This window comes from Musa acuminata, chromosome BXJ1-9 (genome assembly GCF_036884655.1).
Source record: "Musa acuminata AAA Group cultivar baxijiao chromosome BXJ1-9, Cavendish_Baxijiao_AAA, whole genome shotgun sequence".
Taxonomy (NCBI): Eukaryota; Viridiplantae; Streptophyta; class Magnoliopsida; order Zingiberales; family Musaceae; genus Musa; species Musa acuminata.
Window position 1 is genome coordinate 7,520,016 of NC_088335.1, and position 21,013 is coordinate 7,541,028.

General features: G+C 39.1%; 2 protein-coding genes and 1 non-coding gene across 5 annotated transcripts; 1 reads left to right on the top strand and 2 right to left on the bottom strand.

Moving 5' to 3' along the window:
- Window positions 1–372: 372 nt before the first annotated feature.
- Window positions 373–444, top strand: TRNAD-GUC (transfer RNA aspartic acid (anticodon GUC)). The gene has a single exon. It is a non-coding gene; the product is annotated as a tRNA-Asp (tRNA).
- A 141-nt stretch (window positions 445–585) lies between these two features.
- LOC135594509 (pentatricopeptide repeat-containing protein At2g13600-like) lies at window positions 586–4,695 on the bottom strand (the record flags this gene model as incomplete). The annotated part of the gene is made up of 3 exons (XM_065084881.1): window positions 586–1,297; window positions 2,030–2,163; window positions 2,709–4,695. A coding segment is annotated over one exon (1,839 nt), but the record flags the coding sequence as incomplete, so codon positions are not given.
- Window positions 4,696–6,320: 1,625 nt separating this feature from the next.
- On the bottom strand, window positions 6,321–20,257 carry LOC135582989 (protein CHROMATIN REMODELING 4-like). Of its 3 annotated transcripts, none has more exons than XM_065082620.1 (10): window positions 19,614–20,257; window positions 18,506–18,752; window positions 17,738–17,839; window positions 16,933–17,643; window positions 12,833–15,634; window positions 11,608–11,765; window positions 10,939–11,053; window positions 9,424–9,491; window positions 8,664–9,348; window positions 6,321–8,543 (listed from the first exon to the last, which is right to left on the bottom strand). In XM_065082620.1, exons 2-10 carry the CDS (start codon window positions 18,704–18,706, stop codon window positions 6,564–6,566), a joined length of 6,822 nt encoding a protein of 2,273 aa, XP_064938692.1. In that variant the 5' UTR covers window positions 18,707–18,752; window positions 19,614–20,257; the 3' UTR covers window positions 6,321–6,563. The 3 variants fall into 3 exon arrangements, with proteins under 3 accessions (XP_064938692.1, XP_064938694.1, XP_064938693.1); XM_065082622.1 differs by having other exon boundaries at window positions 18,506–18,789; XM_065082621.1 differs by lacking the exon at window positions 19,614–20,257 and having other exon boundaries at window positions 18,506–19,588.
- Window positions 20,258–21,013: the final 756 nt, after the last annotated feature.

The following is a 21,013-nucleotide window of genomic DNA, read 5'->3' on the forward strand; positions in this document are numbered from 1 at the left end:
CCTCTTTTCTACACTCAAACGTTGCTTGTGCTCCTCTGTTTCTTGGTGTCAACGTTGTAGTGTATGTCGGATTTCATCTCTCTCTATCTCGCTCTCTATCTGCTCAGTACTGCTTCACTGTTCGACTGGGATAGGACACAAGAAATTGACGCGCATGGGAAGTCAGCTGAGTGGGGATCTAAAGAACTTCTCTTTCTTTTCTTGATGAGATAGCTGTGTTCTTTGTACCACACAACTAGCAGGCGAAATCCTTCAAGCCAAACACGGTGGCGTTTCTTGCTTGCATCAGTTGTCTGCTCGCTTCATTATCTTGTGATTTCAACTCGCTTCACTACAGTTAAATAGGGATATTGTGGAAGACTACCCAACCAAGTCGTTGTAGTATAGTGGTGAGTATTCCCGCCTGTCACGCGGGTGACCCGGGTTCGATCCCCGGCAACGGCGTGATGGTATTTTGTGTTTTGCTTCCTCAGCCATTGAGTTGAGCCACAGGTCGAACACCTTGTCGGCGTCCCTTGTTGTTCCTGCTCATAAATGCAACGTCAAGTTTATGTTAGATCTCATTCCATAGAATGGAAGATCAGAGGCACAAGGAAAGCAACTGTAATGTATAACCTTTGGTCTTTTGCCTACGACTACAATAAATCCTCTCAGACACAGTACCGAAGTCTCATTGTTGTTGTCCATCCCTTTTAATAGGCTTATAGATCAGCACAGCTAGATCTAAAGAAAGAGGTGTAAATCCAATGCATATTTATCGGAAAGCCTTGGCCAGTTGATGATTGCACAACTAATTCAGCCATGTCTTCTTGTCTGAATTGCCCCAGTTCTAAGCAACTGTTCAATAGAACAGTGTTTGTGTGTAGCTTCTCTTTTGATCAATCAGAGGATTCTGTAATAGAAGTTCTTAGCAATGTCTCTGTCTTGATTGTGCACAGAAAATCTCTCTCTCTGCCCCTTAGCAAAGTCTCTGTCCTTCCATCTATCTGCTTTTCCAGTCAGCCAGAAATAGAACCCTAAGGGGATGAATTGTGGGATTATGGCCTGCCACTGACTTCTTCACCATGAATGCTTATTTCTTGTTGCCACAAAGTCATGGCCTTTCCTTATTCCTGTCGATGTTTCCTTAAGATATCAATCACAATTCATCAGGCTGCTGCCACAGCATCTCAGCCACACCCTGCTCCTAATTCAACCACTGATGGCACAGCACCCATTGGAATGCATGAACTCTGCCCGTGGCTCACGTCGGGATCGACATCGGCTCCATCATCTCAAATGCATGAATGTTCCTGCACTGGATTAGAGAAACATGCGTGTTATCAAAAAATGAAAAGAAGCTTGGTTAATGTTTATTCTCTAGTTCCCTATTTTAAGATGGATGTTGATTTCATACTTTTATCCACCATGCTTGAGATATATACTATTTAATTAAGATTTGAATCCAATGATAGAGATCGGACACATGTTAAACGAATCAGTCATAGAACACAGCAAATTATGAATAGGATATGATACGGATTTCACATGCACCCTTGAAACCCAAAAGAAAAGTAAATCTCTATGGATATAATAGGAAGTGCATGGATCAACACTGGATCCGGTGAGATGAAATCGGGTGTCTGCAAAAGATAAGAAGCATATAGTTAGCTTCACACATTAGACTATGGTATATGACTGAAAACTCTGTTTCATGTGTTTGCATTAATTGTCATGTCTAATAAGTGAAGTTTTAGTTCATATTATCATTTGTTCACTTTTTGAGTGTGTAGGCCACATTGAAACCTGAGCAGCTCTAATGAAATTCTTCAAGGTGAAGAACCCATAAACTTGGTTTGTATTTATCCATGTATGACATTTACAAAATGTAAAAGAAGGTTGTTTCTGTTCGCAAGGTGTCATGCTGTTTTATGTATGTTAATGCTTCTCCAGAGTGCTGCACACTATGGAAGTCATGACACAATGGAGATTGTATCATAAGGTCTAACTGATAGTTAGATCTAGGGGAAAAGGAAATAGAGTGACGTACTCCAGTTTCTAAATTAAATGCCTTCGTCAATTCTTCAAAATAAACGGCCCCATTTGCCTGTCAGTCTTTCCTTTCCTCTTTCACTGATAGCCTCGATTGCAGCTCCCCAGTTGCATTGTGTTTCTTCAACCGACCTGCACAAAGATGATATCAGATGATATATCGATCAAGTAATAGAAAGTACATTAGTGATCCGCAATATACTTTGTTCAGTCATGTAATTAACATAAAGATTTTGGTATGCAAAGTTTACGACCTCATAGTACCACTCTCGACGGTGAACAATGCAGCAAAGCATAATCTGTTGGAGTTCAACAAGCAGTTTCATGAAATATTGAGCAAAAACTGAATACAAGATTGCAAGCAAATGTTGGTGCCATCCAGACATGTGAACTGGATCTAGTTGCCCATCCAGAGTTCCCAATTTTGTACTAAGGCAAAAGATTGAAAGAGTATGACAAATGCGATGGTTACCTTTTTATATAATAAAGTATAATAACTTGAGATATGACATATTGAACCACAAACTGAAAAAGTTCCATGCATTTTATGTTTTAATTGATTTTTTATTGATATCCAGTTGAAATGATTCATAAAGTAAAATGAATAGAACACCAAAAGATATGAAAGGAGTGTAATCAGATACCTACCAAATAAAAAGAGGAGTGTAATTAGATACCTATAGCGCAAGAAGTAACACAGAGGAACATGTTCCGAACCAAACATTTTCAAGATTATGTTTTTATGTCCCAGTGCCAATAGGATCATTTGGTATCTCATACTGCAAAAACATTCTCCCTTCCCCATGCCATTGATACTGGATTGATTCAACATATTGCGGCTGAGTCCTTCTTACTCTCCAACCAACTATAACCTTTCCTCTTTGGCACGCCAATTTCAACCATCTCCTGCTGCATCTTGACAGAACCATCTCTTCTATCCATCTCAGCATATAGGTTAGATAACAGTGCTTGAAAACCACTTCCCCGTTGCTCAAGATGGCGTAGATGCTGCATTGCAAGTTCTGCCACATCAAGATTCTGGTGAATTCTGCAAGCACCAAGTAGGGCACCCCAAATATTTTCAGTAGGCTCTACCGGAAGTTTCTTGATAAATTTTTTAGCTTCATCTATGTTTCCAGATCGAGCTAGAAGATCTACCAGGCATCCATAATTTTCTTCTGTAGGGATGATGCCATACTCTCGAGTCATCACTTCAAAGTATCTAAGGCCTTCCTCCACCAGACCAGAATGACTACATGCAGAGACAAGTGCTACAAAAGTGATATTGTCTGGCTTCACAGTTGCATCTCTCACCATATTTTCAAAAACTTTGATTGCACTGCGTCCATCACCTTGCATTCCATAGCCATCGATCAGCGTAGTCCAGGAGATCGTGTTCTTCTCTGTCATCATGTCAAACTGTTTCCTTGCGAGAGCAATGTTTCCGCACTTGCTATAAAAGTGCAAAAGCCCATTTCCTACAACAATCTCTTTTTCCAAACCATGTTTTATGGCATAACAATGGAGTTCTTCCCCATGAAGTATCAACACCAATCTACTGCAGATAGGAAGAACAATAGCCATGGTCACAGAGTTCAACTGTGATCCTGCATTAGATGACCGGCACATGTACTGGAATGTATTCAAGGCACCATCCAGACTACCATTTGCCACATATCCTGTGATCAACGCGTTCCATATTGCCGTCGGCCAAAAACCCAAATGACTTCCAACCATATGAAACACATTCTGAGCACAGGACAGGGATCCCCACTTGGAATACATGCCGATCAATGCAGTTGACACAAACACGTCTGGTTTCCTTGAGCTCCTTCTGACTACAGCAGCATGCAATTCCCGTCCGTAGGAGAGAAAAGGTATGTGGGAGCATGCAGAGATCAAGGTGGTTAACGTTACATTGTTCGGCTCCGTGCCACCCTGAATCATTTCCCTCAAGACGTCTATAGCCACCAAAACATCACCTTTACGCACATAGTTTGCGATAAGCGAAGACCAAGCCACCACGGTTCTCTCAGCCATGCAGTCAAATGCAAGCCTAGCAAGTCCAATGCAGCCGCACCTGCCATACATGTCGACCAAAGCTCCACCGACGAAGGCATCGGCTTCAGTGTACCTGCTGATCTTGACCGCAAAACCATGGACCTGAGCTCCGAAGCTAAGTTCACCGGACTGCGTGCAGGCAGAGAGAACGCCGGCAACAACATTACAACTAGTCAAAGTGCACGCCGCCTCTCTCCTCATTTTCCTGAACATAAGCAAGGAATCGCGAGCGCGGCCGCTCTGGGAGTACCCGGCGATCATGGCGGACCAGGTGACGTCGTTAGGCCACGGCATACGGTCGAAGAGCTGCCGAGCCGCGCGGGAGTTGCCGGCGCGGAACCAGGCGGATATAGCCATGTTCCAGGAGACGGGGTCTCGGTCGGGCATTTGGTCGAGCAGCCGATGGGCGCATCGGACAGCGCCGCGCCTCGAGTACATGGCCGCTAGCGCGGCAACGAGGGATGGGCGGGAGGCGAGGCCGCGGACAGCGTCGCTGGCATAGACCGATGGAACCACGCGGATGTCGGGGTAAGAGTTGAGGAGAGACTCGAGGGGCGGGCGATTTGCGCCGTGGGGGCGAACAAAGAGAAGAGAAGTGCCGAAATTAAAATATCAAATGAATATTATTAATATATATCAAACTCTTTAGAGAACATTATTAACGTATCAAATGAAATTAAAAATGGAAAAATGACATATAACAAAATTTTCCTTAATCATATATCAAACTCTTTAGAGAATATTATTAACGTATCAAATGAAATTAAAAATGGGAAAAATGACATAACAAAATTTTCCTTCGTCAACACATTTGTGCGACAAAAACTTGCAATTGAAATCAAACAATTGAAATCATACATAAAACAAGGAGAGAGATTCACAAAAAAATATACATGTGATGGATTAGTCTCACATGACTAAACAATTGACTCACGACTTTCTGAGTTGTGGTGTACAATATTCATACATGATGCCCAAATTCACACTTAGGCTTGAATAGTAATAATATAAAAATTCAAGAAAATAATAAACTGATCAAGAAGAATTGTAGGGTAGCATCATGCAGGTGCCTTTTTTGAGCTGCTTTTGTAGGATCTAGATCACTGATTCTTGCAATCAATCAAAAAGATCATTAAACAATTGGATCATCTACATCAATGACCAACTTTTTGCAATAAAAAAACAGTAAGAGTTGAACAATTCTAGTTAATAAGACTGCACTCAATTTCCTCCATGTTGTGTGGTGCAATCAGAACTAGCAGAGTCCCCCTGCACAACACCTAAAAAGGCAATTAGAAAGGTTAGAAAACTATATATTATGCAACAGATTTACCAATTTACTGTATAAATCCCTGGTTGGATCATCAGTGGTGAAAACCCTATGGAACAGTTGAGTCTCTGACCACTGCTCTGAGCCAAACAACTACCAGATGACATAACACAAGCCACATTTGTGGGTACAAGTTTGGATAACTATAGGTATTTCATGGCTTCTTGGAATTCTGGTGCTGCAATTCCACATGGGTAGAAGCCACAGAATCATTTGAGATGCCTAAGCAGCAATTCCACAGAACTCAGGTGCTGCAATCCCCCACCATATATCCAACACAAGTTGATAAGCACAATGCTTTGTTTGCGAAATCGTTCCTTTTCCAGCAAATTACCATCCGACCTGAAATAAAGTCATAGATTAAGAAAGCATTCTTTCCAATGTTGGCCAAGTATAAAGTATAAACAAACTACAGTTGAAGAGGAAGTATGGCCAGACCTTTCATCGGTAGATTGCTCTCTGCATTAGGCACAATAGCATATAATGAAACAATAAGTCAACAAAAGAATTAAAAACATAACTACCCTGATAATTTGACAGATTTTACATAACCAAAAATAAGGAGCTCATAAATATATACAGGAAAAAATTATTAAACATACATCATCCTGATTTCTGATGTAGTTAATACTTAATAGCCAATCTCATGAAACACCATTAAGAGCAACACTGCACCATGAAAGAAAAAATATCAACAAAAAGATTATAAAGAAGTAGAAGGACAAAATGGTCGAAGGTTATAACAAATTTTCACCTCTAATCTCAAAATTCAGTTGCTTGAATCTCAATGATATGCCATATAGAAGAAACTATTGATAAAATTGTAGAACACGATAGAATATACTTGAAGTAGAGAAAAAATATATATAATCACTATGCAACAAAGGAGCAGAATACATTGTTAACAAGCCCTTTTATAGCATATATTTGAGTAAATTGTAGCATAACCAAAGATATGCAAAAACAATGAGATTGGCAATACTTGTATAACGACTTGAAAGATGTCTCATTGCTTTATATTGGACAACAATCTTGCTGAGACATATACAAGGATGGCAAGTTACTGTGTCTGGTTCCACAAGCATGAGGGAAAAAGGGGATGCCAAGAAGAAAACCAGAATGTTTACTGTTCATGTCCACTTTAATGATCATCCGACATAGTTTCTTCAGATGACATTTCCTCAACTTTGACCTGGTTAGATTTACTAGTATCAGAATGAGTTTTACTCAAGTCTCCATCATCCACTTGATCAATCTTCTTGGAACTTAGCATTGTATCCCAACAACCCAAGAGTGAATTCTCATGTATCTTCTGTTTCCCATGAATGTCTTTTTTATCTCCATTTAGTACCTCCTTATCTTGTTTGAATACAAGATCGTTTGACTCTGATATTTCTGCTACTTGACAGCTAGGGCCAGGCATATCTGTTATCAACAATTCAGAAGGCCCGGATGGCATACAAGATGTTACCAAAGGCAGCACTTCAGGAGATGGTGCTAGTGCTGAGACTGAACTTTTTCCTTGTGTAACAAATAATGATGAGGATGGTGAATTTAAGTTTAGGTTCTGAGTGAGATTTTCACTGAGGTCAGACTTTCCAGGATCAGGTACAAATTCCATTATTTCTGGAGCTGGGGGAATTGAGCTTGAAGCACCATGATCAAAATTCTTTGTAGCACACCCAATATCAGGGGTCAGCTGCCGAAGCTTATTCAACTTCCTTTTCCTCTTCAAACTTTTCCTTGGATCTTTTGGTTGGATAGGCAAAGGGCCTGGAATTGCAAATGGTGGGAATGTTTTCTCTTCTCCATAAATTAAACGAACAGATTGAGCAATTGCTGAAACAGCTGGCGGCAACATCAAGGGCACCTCACGTTCTGATGGCCTGGATGAAGGGATATTGACAGCTTCTCGAAGCCAATGAGGAAGCTTGTCTGTGTTTGAGCTACCAAGAGCAATATCATTATTGGAAGAAAAGTTTGGAAAAACCTGCTTCTTTTGGGGGATGAGGGGAATGCCCATGTTGGATTCTTTGGGATTTACATTACAGCTGGAATTATGCAATAGATTCAGCTGTTTGTCAGGAACAACTGGCAAGGGATGATTCTTCTTAGCATGATATTCATCTTCATTCTTCTGTAAATTCACACTTAGACTCGTAGCTAAGTTACCCTGACAAGGCTGATCGAAGGGCAAACTGACGTTATCCAGTCTATTAAATGCTCCAGCAGATAAGTCTCCAGTATAATTTGGTCTAAGTCTCTCATGCTGCCATGCTACAACTTGTGGAAAATTCTCATCAATTCTACTAACTTGACCAAATGGATCGATGCATGGAAAGCTAGACTTAAAATCACCACAGCCCAAATGAATGTCTGTCAGATGAGAAAGGGATTTCGGCCGTTCACTACCAAGGCCAGAAAATTTGCTTCCAAGCAGAGCCCGAGTCATCATACCATCAGATATTCCAGGAAATGATAGAGACTTCGAAGATTTTGGTGCTGAAAAAGCTGGCACATCCATTATCTTTTGCTGCTCCTCTTTCCATCTAAAGGACAAATCTTCAGCAGTTCTGTACTTTGAGAATTTCAATATGGGATCCCTGAGCATCCCATCCCAATTACCCCTTCCATGCCTACGGACACCAATCCAAAGAGAATCAAGTTCATCTTCGGACCATGCATCTACTTTTAATCTCTTCTTAAACAACTTATTTGTTGCAGACTGACTTCGCATCATTATGTTGTCAAGAACCATCTGATGGTTTTCAGGTAATGATGAATATGTGCCTTGAACATGACCTAGACCATGCATTGAAGGTAACTCTGTCATCTGCTGTTTTTGCTTCAGGGAATCGCTTGGCTGTTGCTTGAAATTGGGTAATACAGGCATATCTGGGAATTCCTGAAAGGTGTCATTTACGAATTCCATGCCCAATGACAAGCTAGGTAAGAGATCTACATGTTGCTTCATTAAACTCTTTGATGGTAATGGAAACTTCGGCACCAGCTTATCATCAAGAATTAAGTTTGGAAGGCCCAGTTTTTCTTGAAATGAGGCGAAGGATGAACCTGAGTTTTCAAGTGCATCAAGGGGAGGTCTTCCAGATGTAGGTGCAGGCTGCATATAAAAGAACCATCTTGTTATACTCACAACTCTATGTTTTCTATCCTAAAATAAAAGAAAATTAGTTATATTCCACAGAAACACCAAACTTGTAAAGATTACAAAGAAACATACAGTACAAAATGGAAAGTAGCTGTCAGGTATCATATTCTTCAGCTTGTGATTCAAGGAGTATCCTGATGCTTCAGGTAATGTAGATGTGCTGGCAGATTTTTCTCTGACTTCAACACTTTGGTCACTTGAAGGTCGAGAACTGGAAGCTGACGGAAACAGGTATTCTACATTTCCCCTATTTATTTGTCTTTGTTCACTGCTTGATATTGGTTGTCTCAGTGGGGCACGGAAGTTTCGGGATGACAAACCTACCTGATTAGCATTAGGAGCATATAGTCCTAAAACAGGTAGAAGGCTGCTAGAAGGCATTGAACTTGCAATGTTTGCGTTTTGCAACTGATGGCTAGGCAAAAAGATGTCTGGAGAAAGATTTTCTGGAGGTCTGACAGAAAGATCCAGATGATCACTGTGGAATCTTTTATATCCATGCTTCGAGAACTTCCCAAACCTTGCAAAAGACTCGCTTCTGTTGCCATCTAATTGTTGAGATGGTCTATTATCCTCCAGATTGATGGCAACAACCTGTTCATTTTTGTTGTCATGATTTTTTTTAGCAAAGCCTTCCATTTCATTGACAGATTGAACCAATGACTCATTAGGTAATTCGGTCTTGTCTATCATATTGGAAAGCTCAGCAGTCTGCCTCTGGGCAATACGTTCCTTTTGCCGAGCACGGAGCCTAGCACTGGTTAAGAAATTGTTAGGCAAATTTTCATACTAAACTGGCAAGAAACAGATAAACACTAAACTTTAAACTTACAATTTTTCCTTTAAAGCACGGCCTGCTGGCGTATATTCATGCTCTGGCTCCTCATCTTCATTACCACTCTGATAACCGATATTAAAAGCAAGAAAGATAGTTTTTTAATAAGAATTTAGAGAAAGCATAAGAGAGTGGTTAAATGATGCTCTTAGCCAATTAAAAAAATTAACAAAGATGCACCAAAAACTTATGAAGGAAAACAATTTGCACCTGGAAGCACGTAACTGAAAATAATCATAAATGGAGCAGAAAGCACTGCTCTATCATTTGAGATCAATTGAGTAAACTGTATCAAATATACACAGAACCTACTCCATCTTTTAGGCATTTCAATCACAATAATATCATACTTCCATGAAAAAATATTTGAACTCATTGGTAAACTGTTCATGGTAAAGTTTTGGGTGCCACATCTTAGACCTCACAACAGTGACACTTGAAATTAAGAAATAGATAAAAATCAATAGTATGAAATCAATCGAGTATGATGAAACCACAGTTAGTCCACACTGTGGAAAATCAAAGAGCCATCACCTTATAACAGGGCCAATCCTTTCCGAGAGGTGTATCTGGTGTCCAACCCAAAAGGGTAAACTGTCCAGGAGCAACCCTAGAGCAGAAATTTCGAGTGCGCAAACGCTCGCACCAACAATGACTAGTGAGGAATCTCACTAGATGGTGCCCACCATGAGAACTGAAGAGGTCTTGGCTCCCCAACTGGCAAGCTCTGATGTGTGGTCACATCTAGCCTGATATCAGTTTGAAAGTTGGAGAGCCAACACCTCACAAAGAACCAAAGGCCACTCCTCTCAGTATCAAACAGACACTGCCTTGCAAGCTTGAGTGCCGGCACTGGTAATGACTAGTAATGGACCTCATCAAGTAATACTGTGTAAACCTCTCCACAATAAAGCCACTTGTAGGTTAACATAAACGTAACCAACAAATTTAGAAAATTTTTCCTTTGTTTGATCATCCTGTTATAAGTGACTAAACTAGGGACTTGATGCCGAATATCAGGAAGATCTCAACAAAGTCATCTCCAACTATTTTACTAAAAAAAAGGAACAGCAGAAATATATTGAGAAAGCCTCATTAAGATACTGGCCCCTCTGCTAAAGAAGAAAATGTTGTTTATTTTATCTTATTTGCTCTGGTGTTTAAACCTTGTTTCCAAAACTATAAATAGAAAAGATAAAACAAAGAATATTATATAAAAATGCACATAAGCAAATAGAAAAAACTACAATCAAAATTTTGTAAATCAAATTCTGTTGTGCCTAGGTCTGAACACAGGAAATTAACAAAATTGGTTGTGACTGACAAGAACAAACATATGACTTACCATAACAAAAGATATCTAATCACACACAAAAAAAAAGAGTCAACAATAAGTTATCCAACTGGATCCAATACTATTTTTCAAAGTGGCTCAAATCACAAAGATAAAATGCAAGCATCAACCACAAATTATCAAAATGTATCTATACTGTTTTGAATCAAACAAATTACCTCACTAAAAGTTTCACTTGGTATTGACGCAAATGTTTCCTTGTAAGACACTGCTTTTCTCAAGCGCTTTCCTCGACCCAGAGCTGCTTCCTCCTCAAGCTGATATTTCTCCCACCTGCAAACCACCAAATTAAAGCTTTAGTTATCATATTTAAGTACCACGTCAAACATATGGATGATTACAATAAGGTTTAAAATTAACAAAATACTTATAAATAGCATTTATGACAAATTTGAGTACAAATATTACAGATAAGGATAACTAAGCATGTCCTTGAAGGCCTTCCATTAAAAAAAAATGCAAGTCAACAAAGACGTCTTAGGAAAGTGAAGGGAAGACCAAGAAATACATGGTCAAAGTAAAAAAAAACACCAAACAAGATCTAGAGTACGACCCTTAAAGAACACCACAATCAAAAACACCAAACAAGATCTAGAGTACGGCCCTTAAAGAACACCACAATCAAAATATTAGCTTCTAAGTCCATCTCTTAAAAAATGACAGGAGTAAATTAATACCAAATACAAAACATGATTTATCTATTAATAGTAAGAATATCTAAATTCAATTTCACAACTGCAAATGTGAGCAGAAAAGATAACTGCCACTAAGGAGGCTAAAATTTTTCTCAAAATAATCATCAGATCAATATATCTCAGCGTACCTACCTTACACGTAAAAGCCTATCCCATTCATTTTCCTCAGTGCCACCAGCTGCATTATCTTCTTTTGTTTCAGATTTTTGCTCGGAACCATCACCAGCTATACCAGAGAGCAAATCTGTCCCATCTGGTTCTTCATTTGTATCATCATTCCAATCCACTGACTGATAAAGAAGTGATAGGAAGCCTTTTATCAGTGGAAAAGAAGTAAAATATAACAGCAGTAAACGGCCACAGCAGTTTCTCGAGAAAAGTTCTATCATACCACAAAAAGCATAAAAAAAAGAGGAAATAGCTTTACTGATTAGGATACCACAAGAGGTCTGTGTTCATGTGTTCAGATTATATATAAGACAAGGTATCTGTGAAATTATAAATGGCATGTACCAAACCAAGAAGGTCATTAATCTGAAAACGATCTCCAACGTTACTGCAATGTCAACAATAATTCCTCAAAAGCCCAGAAGTTTGACATCAAACAGAAGCAAAGAGAACTATACTATCCCTAAATCAGTGGTAATAATTCTCCATAGATATTCTTCAGGCATAACATTTATAGAACAGAAAATATTCCCTAGATCAAGATCACCTATACAAGTATAATCATGCACAGCCGTGTTGTTCCATGTATTTGGTAGATATTGCCAAAAATGTCATTTTGACCTTGTATGTATTGCAGGATTACCTATACATTTGAATATAATGTTGATATTTATCTATGTTTAGATTTAAGAAATAACCTGCACCTATCGGTATCTTGCAAAATACAAATACACAAACCCAAGCACACGTCAAAAGTTTCAAAGTCTGATAATAAGAATTTTATTAGCCCAAAATAAGTGATGTGACACTGACCTCAAAATGTGTCCTAAGGAGAAACTCTAAAAAGTATGATACTGATTTCTATATCTGGGCACACCTCCAATATCAATCGTACTGTACAGTTCGCTTGGGTTCCGTTATGTGGTACCATACCATGCCCAATAACCATTGGTGAATTGATTGGTTCCTACTTTTTAGCTGATGTTTGTGCCAACTGATACATACCCCTTCATTCAAGATAAATATTGTACTAGCACTTGAAATGGCAGTCGTTCAATTAACAAACAGCACATATAATATAAAGAAATAATGAAGTGACAAAGTAAATCATAAACAGTGTCATGAATAGAATCAAGTACAGCACAAATCATTTTGAAGATAGAAGTGTAACAGAAAGTTTAGAAGTTACCTTCACTGTACCAAGCATATCATTTTCCAGATCCACATCAGGGTTTTCGGGAACTGATTGAAGATCAGAACGATCAAGAAGTTTTTGAATTGCATTTTCATCCCACAAGATCTTTGTGCAACCGTCAGTACATTTATCTTTGTATACATCCCCCAAACCACCAGCCCTCCTCCTATGTTTATGCTCACTATCAAGAACAGCATCAAGTTTGCTTGTAGAAGCTTCTTTCAAATCTTGTCCATTTACACCTTCAGAATCATTGAAAAGCTCTTCAGTTCCCCATCGAAGAATGTCCTCCACTTCCTTCTGGGATCCTGACTTGTTCACAAATAGTTGATCTAGCATCAACTTTTTTTTAGCAAGTTGCAAAATGCGCTCTTCAACACTAGCACGTACTACTAGCCTGTAAACTAGAAGTCTCTTTGATTGCCCTATTCTGTGTGCTCTATTCATAGCTTGTATATCAGCATGCGGATTGAAATCTGAATCATATATAATTACAGTGTCAGCCGTGGCCAAATTGATCCCGAGGCCACAAGAACGTGTGGACAACAAGAAAACAAATCGAGATTTGTCTTGATTAAAACGAGCTATAGCTGCTTGACGGTTTGCCACTGATACTGACCCATCCACCCTTTCGAATGTTTTAGGCCCAAACTCTATAGCTAGGTAATCCTCGAGAATATCAAGCAGCTTAGTCATCTGAGAAAATATAAGAACTCGATGCCCTTCCTTGTATAAAATTTTGAGCATAGAATGCAACAAAGTCAGCTTTGCAGATGCCTTTATGCGCATTTCATGCAGGAATTCCACTGAACCAGAATCAGGTTCTGTTCCTGGAATAAGATATGGATGATTGCAGACCTTGCGGAGTTGCATCACTATATTTAGCAGTGATTGCTGAGTGCCACCTTTTCCTATGTTGCGCAAAATCTGAAAATTCTTTGTCAGCATAGCACGATAATATTCAGCCTGTATGGATGTCAATTCAACAGGAACCATCCGCTCAGTCTTAGGAGGGATATTTTGCATAGCATCTTTTTTAAGCCTTCGAAGCATATGCGGTGCAACAAGCTTTTTCAACTCTTCCACTTTTTCTGCTGTTGTAAGATCATCAAATTTCTCTTCAAATGCCGATAAAGAGGGGAATGAAACAGGTTGCAAAAAGTTGAGTAAGTTATACATCTCGCCTATGTTATTCTGCAAAGGGGTTCCAGTCAATAAAACACGGTGTTGGAAAGAAAATGTATTAAGCAAACCAAAAAGTTTACTACTAGAGTTCTTCAAACGATGTCCCTCATCAACTATGAGAACTTCCCAAGGAACACCACGTAGATGAGAGGTATCAGCAAGCACCATTTCATAAGTAGTCAACAAAACATTAAACTTGTACAACTTGGTTGATTTATCTGATTTGCTAGGATCACTAGCATGCCATTCATACTGACGTATTATGGATCTTGCCTTTGCACAACCATGGTACTCCACGACATTCAAATGTGGGGTCCATAATGCAAACTCAGCCAACCAGTTAGGCATAGTGGAAAGAGGTACCAAAACCAAACAAGGCAGCTTAGCCTTGAATTCACAGTACAATGATGAGATGAAAGCACATGCAGATATGGTTTTTCCAAGCCCCATCTCATCAGCAAGGATCACATTTTTAGACTTACGCCAGCACTTGCGTAGCCAGTTTAAAGCTTCTAGCTGATGTGGAAAAAGCAACCCACCCTTTAGCTCTTGTGGTTGCTCCAGAAGAGGAACAACATCTTGGCATTCACCTTTCATCCACTGGATATCATCTTTAACATCCTTATTAAAAGTCTGGGATTCTATCCGTTTCAGTTCATCTACCAGATGAGCTGACTCATTGATAACAGATTCATCTAATCTTTCCCAAGTGCATTCGTCGTATGGAAGGCCACACCATTTAACCAAAGCTTCTTTGAGGCCATCTTTACAAGCCCGAAGAGCAATGACACGCAGTGGTTTCTTCCATTGTTCCTCACAAATATTGATGACAGTGGTCCCATATTTAGCTTTATAATTCTCCAGCTTTCTTTTCGCCAAAATTTTCAATTGTGACTCAGGAACCCAACTGTTATGAATGTTCGATCGCCCCACCCATTTAACAAGAAATTCATAGACAACATCATTGTTCTTAGTTTCTGAATCCTGTATCATCTCCTCTGTTGTTCTACTTTCAACATTATTTTCTGGATGTCTCTCAAGAATTACCCCCTCTTTGCCATCTAAATCACAGGAAACAATTAACTGAGAAGATCCTGTCTGCATATGTGAATCAATCTGCATTTGTGCACTAGCTAGATCTAAATCTGCCAAATCTTCCATATTAACTTTTTGGGCAGTATCTGATTTATTCATTGGAGAATCCTCCAGAGCTGCACAACTTTTCTTTGTGATGAATCCATCCTGCGAACATTCTGTTGCTGAAACAGCATTTTCAAAAAACCCTTTAGTTTCACATTGGCCATTATGAGCTTCACATACTGCAGCCTTATGACATACATTCTTTTCCTCAGAAACCAAATTGGCTTCACCATCAAATCCATCCTTAAGAGCACTTTCTGTATCCTTTGTTTCAACTTTGCTTCCATTTTGACACTCTACCAGTAACTTGCTACTGTTTTGAGGATCAATTATACCATATGATGCCTGTCCGATGGCTAAGCACCCTGAATTAATCTCTGAGTTAGCATATTCTGGATGAGTAGCAGATCTAATTGTTTGGCTAGACATTGTGGTGTTAGGTTGGACACGACATCCCAGAATGCGATCAACCTATCAAACAGAAGAGCACAGGATTAAAACAATACAAAATGGGTTTTCTAAAAAAAATACAAAATGGGTTTTCTTGATAAGAAATTAAAAGAAGTTCACTTCAAGATTATGGTCAGTCATTTTAAAAAGATATTGTACAACAAGAATATAGGACATACTTTAGCAATCATTACTTACTGAGCATAATCACAACTAAAATGATGCTTAATAATGTTGAACTCCCTCCCAGGGATTCACATTATATTTTGCTATCTTATGTACTTGCATGCTTTGTTCATCTAATTCTTTGGATAAGGGACTCACTTGCTCAGTTGACATCTGCATATTAAATAAAACATTGATTGTGTGATATGATACTGGACTGCCTAGCACAAACACCATACTAGAAATGGATAAAGTAGAAAAAAGGAAATTACATGGACTAAGTACCTAATGTAATGATACTCCTAATACATGAACTACCTATTAGTTGCCAGATGAGGTGAGAGACAAAGTAATAACAGGAGAATAGGAAGGTTAAAGAGGCTTCAAGTGTTGATTATCAACTAAACTTATATTAAAAATTACAGCTTCTACTAATACAAAATCTTTGAGTTAAGTCAAATTCCATTAAATTTTGGGAGAATCTTAAGAAATATTTGAAGTTAAGGATAGTGGCAGTTATGTTAGTTTAATAATTTGATCACATTAACTTAAGTACATAAGTTCTATAAAAGCAAAAGGTGGGATACCAGATCTTTTAAGGGTGTCTGGTGGTGTGTGGTGCTACATGAATGAGAGATAGGAGAGACTGTAGCTGGATGACCAAGATTATTGTTTCTAGTTTCCCATGATCGCTTCAAATGCGGAGCAATATATCGTAATGCCAACAGCAATATCAGTGTAAGGGGAAAATTGCCAGATAAGTTACCAGAGATTCAGTTTAAGTATCATTTCATAACCCACACAACCATTAACAATAATGGAAAGGTGGTTACAAATAAAGAACTACAACAGGAATAGTTTACTAGTACAGTACAATGTGTGGATCTCAGAATGAGATTGACTAGAAAGTTCTTTCAGGACATGACCCCTTCAGAAACATGTTGTGATAGAAAATTTTAGAATCATCACAAATATCCTACAGAATATATCAACATATCGTTATTCTCAGCAGCACAATATATGTCCAGTAAACTGATATATAGGGGATGCTAATCAATTTCAAATGCAAGGTATATAGTCCTGCATGTGAAGTAAATAACATTTCCAAAAGAAGAATTGAATAGCGAGCTTCTCAAGAATGCTTTGGAACATACCTCATACTGTTCTTCACTGTCGTATTTCAGTGTTTTGTCTTCTTTCTTAGATGCAGAAATCCACTGATCAAATGACTCACATTTTTTAGGTGACCCACTAGTTTCAAAACAATTTTCTGTCGATAATTCATTACTAACAGCTGTTGCAACATCTTTTCCTTTTTCAGTTCTAGATCTCTTCTTCTTATCTCTCCTGCTAAGTTTTTGCTTCTTTTTCCTGGCTTTCTGAGTGGGCAGAGCAAACGGAACAATAAGTTTCTTTCTTTGCACATCCCTCTTGTACTTATCAGAACTTTCTTCGGGAAAATTTTTGCTATGATCTGATTTCAAGGATTTAACAAGAGAGTGTGCTTCCTTACGGGAGCTTGTTTTCCAATGAAAAGAAAATTCTGACTTCTTCTTAATTTTACTCTCAGCTGGTGCCAATATTCCACCAAGGGATACCAATTTATCATGTGTAGAGGAATCAGACTTCTTCTGAACTGGAGCTGTACGGGAGAAAGTAGTTTTTCCTTTATTATTTTCTGGAATAAAGTTTCTCTCAGAAAGTGATGCCTTGTCATTGATAGTTTGTTTATGCACAATTGTAGACTTCTCAAACATGGTCTTCGTTCTTGCTCGTCTTAAATAAGCCTCTGCATTACTTGGTGTTTTCACATTATCTTTGTGATCAGAACAGCTTGGGCAATGCCACTTTCCAGGTGGGGTACACTACAAGAAGGAAAAAAATAGAAAAGAATGGCATATGAGTATTTCAAACAAACTATAATCAAACAATTTCATCACAAGGAAGAATCTGAATTACCTTAAGTGGTGGAGTGAGGCATTCAAGGTGATAGGTTTGAGGACAACTATCACAACAAAGTAAATTGCCACCGAGATCACATACAGCACACTCAAAGTAATGCTACAAGGAAAAAGGTTAAAGAATTAGTGTACCAGAGATGAACATGTTAGAAAAGTTTAAAACATATCGAAAATGATAATGTGAACTTGTGCCTACTGAAACAGCAGTCTGATATTTTTGAAAATAGTTCTCTAGCGTGTTGCTTGTTCGGCAATGATTCAGTAAGATGGCAGTCATTTGGAATATAAGATGGCAGTCAAAAGCTTGTAACACACCATTCAAATGAGGTTTCCTTTTCAGGAAGATGGAAGTGTCATCTGGTTACAAGATGGTAGTCAAAAGCTTGTGATACCCAATTAAATAAGTTTCCTTTCAGTAAGATGGCAGTATCATCTGATTCTAAGATAGTTGTCAAAAAACTCATGGCATCCATCTTGGCTAATATATTCAAAGTCGAGTTGTAAATATTGCATTGATACATGAGAATCATTCTCTAACTTGCATTGTACGAACCTTCTCCAAATACCCTAGAATGGCATGCACGAGGTAAACATTCTTTGTGACAATTAAGTGTCACCTACTTTACATGTCCTGATAAACTATTAAGAACAGACTGATGAGATCTAGTGTTTCAGGAAGAAGCTAAAGGTATCCAAATAATAAAGGACTATTAGGAATAAATAACTGATGACCAGAGTACATATTTAGCAAAAAGAAATATCTTACGCCATCGTGCCCTTTGATTTTGTCAATGTCACCTTTCAGCTTCCTCTTAACAGAAGTACTCTTCAGCAGGGACTCTGAAGATAGGGAGGTACCCTCCTTCCCATTTAAAAGATTCACTCCAGATGTTATCCGTTTTCTCTTGCGCTTCAATACCCAATTCCTGTCAATCATGTCATCACACAAAGAGCTTTCTTCCCTCATTATTGGTGCCTATCTCCCGCACGCATCAAAGTCGATGCAAAGACACCTGACAACAGGTAATTAATTGGGCACTAGCTTGGCAACTGTCTCAGCATCAAGACCAAGTTATGGCACAACATATAAAGGTAAGAAAGCATTGAACACAGAAAAGAAGCAACATTAACTCTAGAAGAAATCATAGTCAAGTTTGTATCCAGATATGCAGTAATATAACATCTACATTCTTCTTTACCAACAGGAGCCATAACGTAGGATTAATGTATTTAAACATGAAACAGACACACTGGAGCATCAAAGAGCTATCCCTAGAGAATTTATCAGTAAAAGGTTAAAAGAAGGTACAAACTCTGTATCAACAATTATAAGTTCCACAATCTTCCAACTATAAAACATAAGCATATGGAAGTAGCTGAATGTTTGAGCCCTAGAACTGCTAGTTGCAAGACATTCAAAAGTATCACTATTTCAATGCAAAGACTTTCTTCAGATCAAATAGGAAGTTAACCGAATGAATCTACAGTAATTAGGTCAAGAAAATCCTCGTCTTCCTTGGTTCTCTCGGATGACCATTCGTTCACGTCAATCTCTTGCCTTCATATTCCTTCCAACCAATGCCCAATGCAGGAAACATATATCTTAGGAGAAAAAATCCTAACTCTTCGGGAAAAGAAAAATCAAGAAATGCAGAAGATGATACGCGTTCCACGAAATCCAATCAAAACAAGAAGAATAATTATAACTGAAAGAGATCTAAAGAAGGAAGAACAAAGAAGGAAAAAAGGGAAACTTTCCTGAAAGCGCAAAAATCGTACATACATAAGAACAAACTACGCAACTGAGGGCAGATAAAAATGATCAAGAACAGATACTCCCACAAAATGAAAGATTATGAGAGCAGAAAAGCTACCTGTGGTCAGAGAAAGAAGCATGTGACCGACTTCCTAACCACACACCACAAATTTGCCGCAGTAAGGAGGTATCTCAAGCGAAACCGATTTGCAGCCGCCAGGCTAGCCGAAAGGCGCTCCCCTACCAATTCGGATCTATTGCCTTATCCTTCCCGCTCCTCCTCCTCTTCGACGGTGGCGGTGGTGGCTATCAAGGAAAGGGCGAAAGAGGAAGATAGAGAAAACCTAAAGGCTCCGCCGTATGTTGTACGGGAATCTGGAAGAGGAAAAAGAGGGTCACACCAACTATCGAGGACATTGGGGAATATCATTTTGCGCCCTCTCCGCTCTCTCTCTCTCTCTCTCTCTCTCCCTCTCTCTCCTCTCTCTATCACTGTGGGCTACGCTTGTGCCGCGACCGTGTGGGAGCCCACCAGCCCAGCGAGGGCCAACTGTGCACGGACACGTGGGGTCCCCGTTCCCCTCCGCGAGAGGCGGGGGGCGGTGGGCGAGGAGGGCGTCGTCGATCGCGGCGCGTCACCATCGGTTCCGGCGAGTTGGCCGGCGGGACGCCGCTCGGCGGAGCGCAGCGGTAGTCACCGTCTCGGCGGACTGAGACGGAGACCGTTGGTGGCTTCGCGTGCATCCTCCTTTCGATTTTTCACTTTTCATCCCCCAATTACGCATTTATTTATATACGCATTATATTGTATCGTATAACATTAAATGCATATAAATATCGTATATTGTGTTGTAATATTATATTCTTTTCTATTATACTATTAGTCTCTTTACGAAGTCGAAATATTAAAATAGTCGTTTTCAGGAGGGAAGCGTGTCGATTGGCTTTATGTAAAGACAAAATTATACTCTTTTTAATACACCTTTAACTAATTACAGTATTGTCAACTTTATATATGTATAAAAAATCCGAGCAAACTCAAAACGCCCCAAAAATAGAATATTTAATAGCCGATGTAGTCAAAATACGTAAGTTTGGGATCCTATGCCGGCTTTCTTTTATTGGCTTCTCCCAACAAACCATTTGAAGGTTTGCAATATGCGATTAAGTTTATCTCTATTTATTCAACTTGATTTATTTTTTATTTATTCGAAATTTATTAATTTAACATGAAAAAAAAAGCTTTACATTAACATATATATATATATATAACTTAATTTTATAAAAAAAAATAGATACGGAAAATTGCTTATTAAGTAATGGGCTATGGCCCAATAGATTTGACCGTTGGAGGCTTTAATTGACAGCTGGTTAGATCCATGGAGCCATGGGCGGGTTGGCGGAACCCAACGCCTCCGACACGACCACAAGTCTGCGGTGCCGCCAGACGCCGGGCCGCCGCCGCCTCCATCTGCGGCGTCGACACAGAAGCGATTATTTGTTCCAACTCGATCTTTG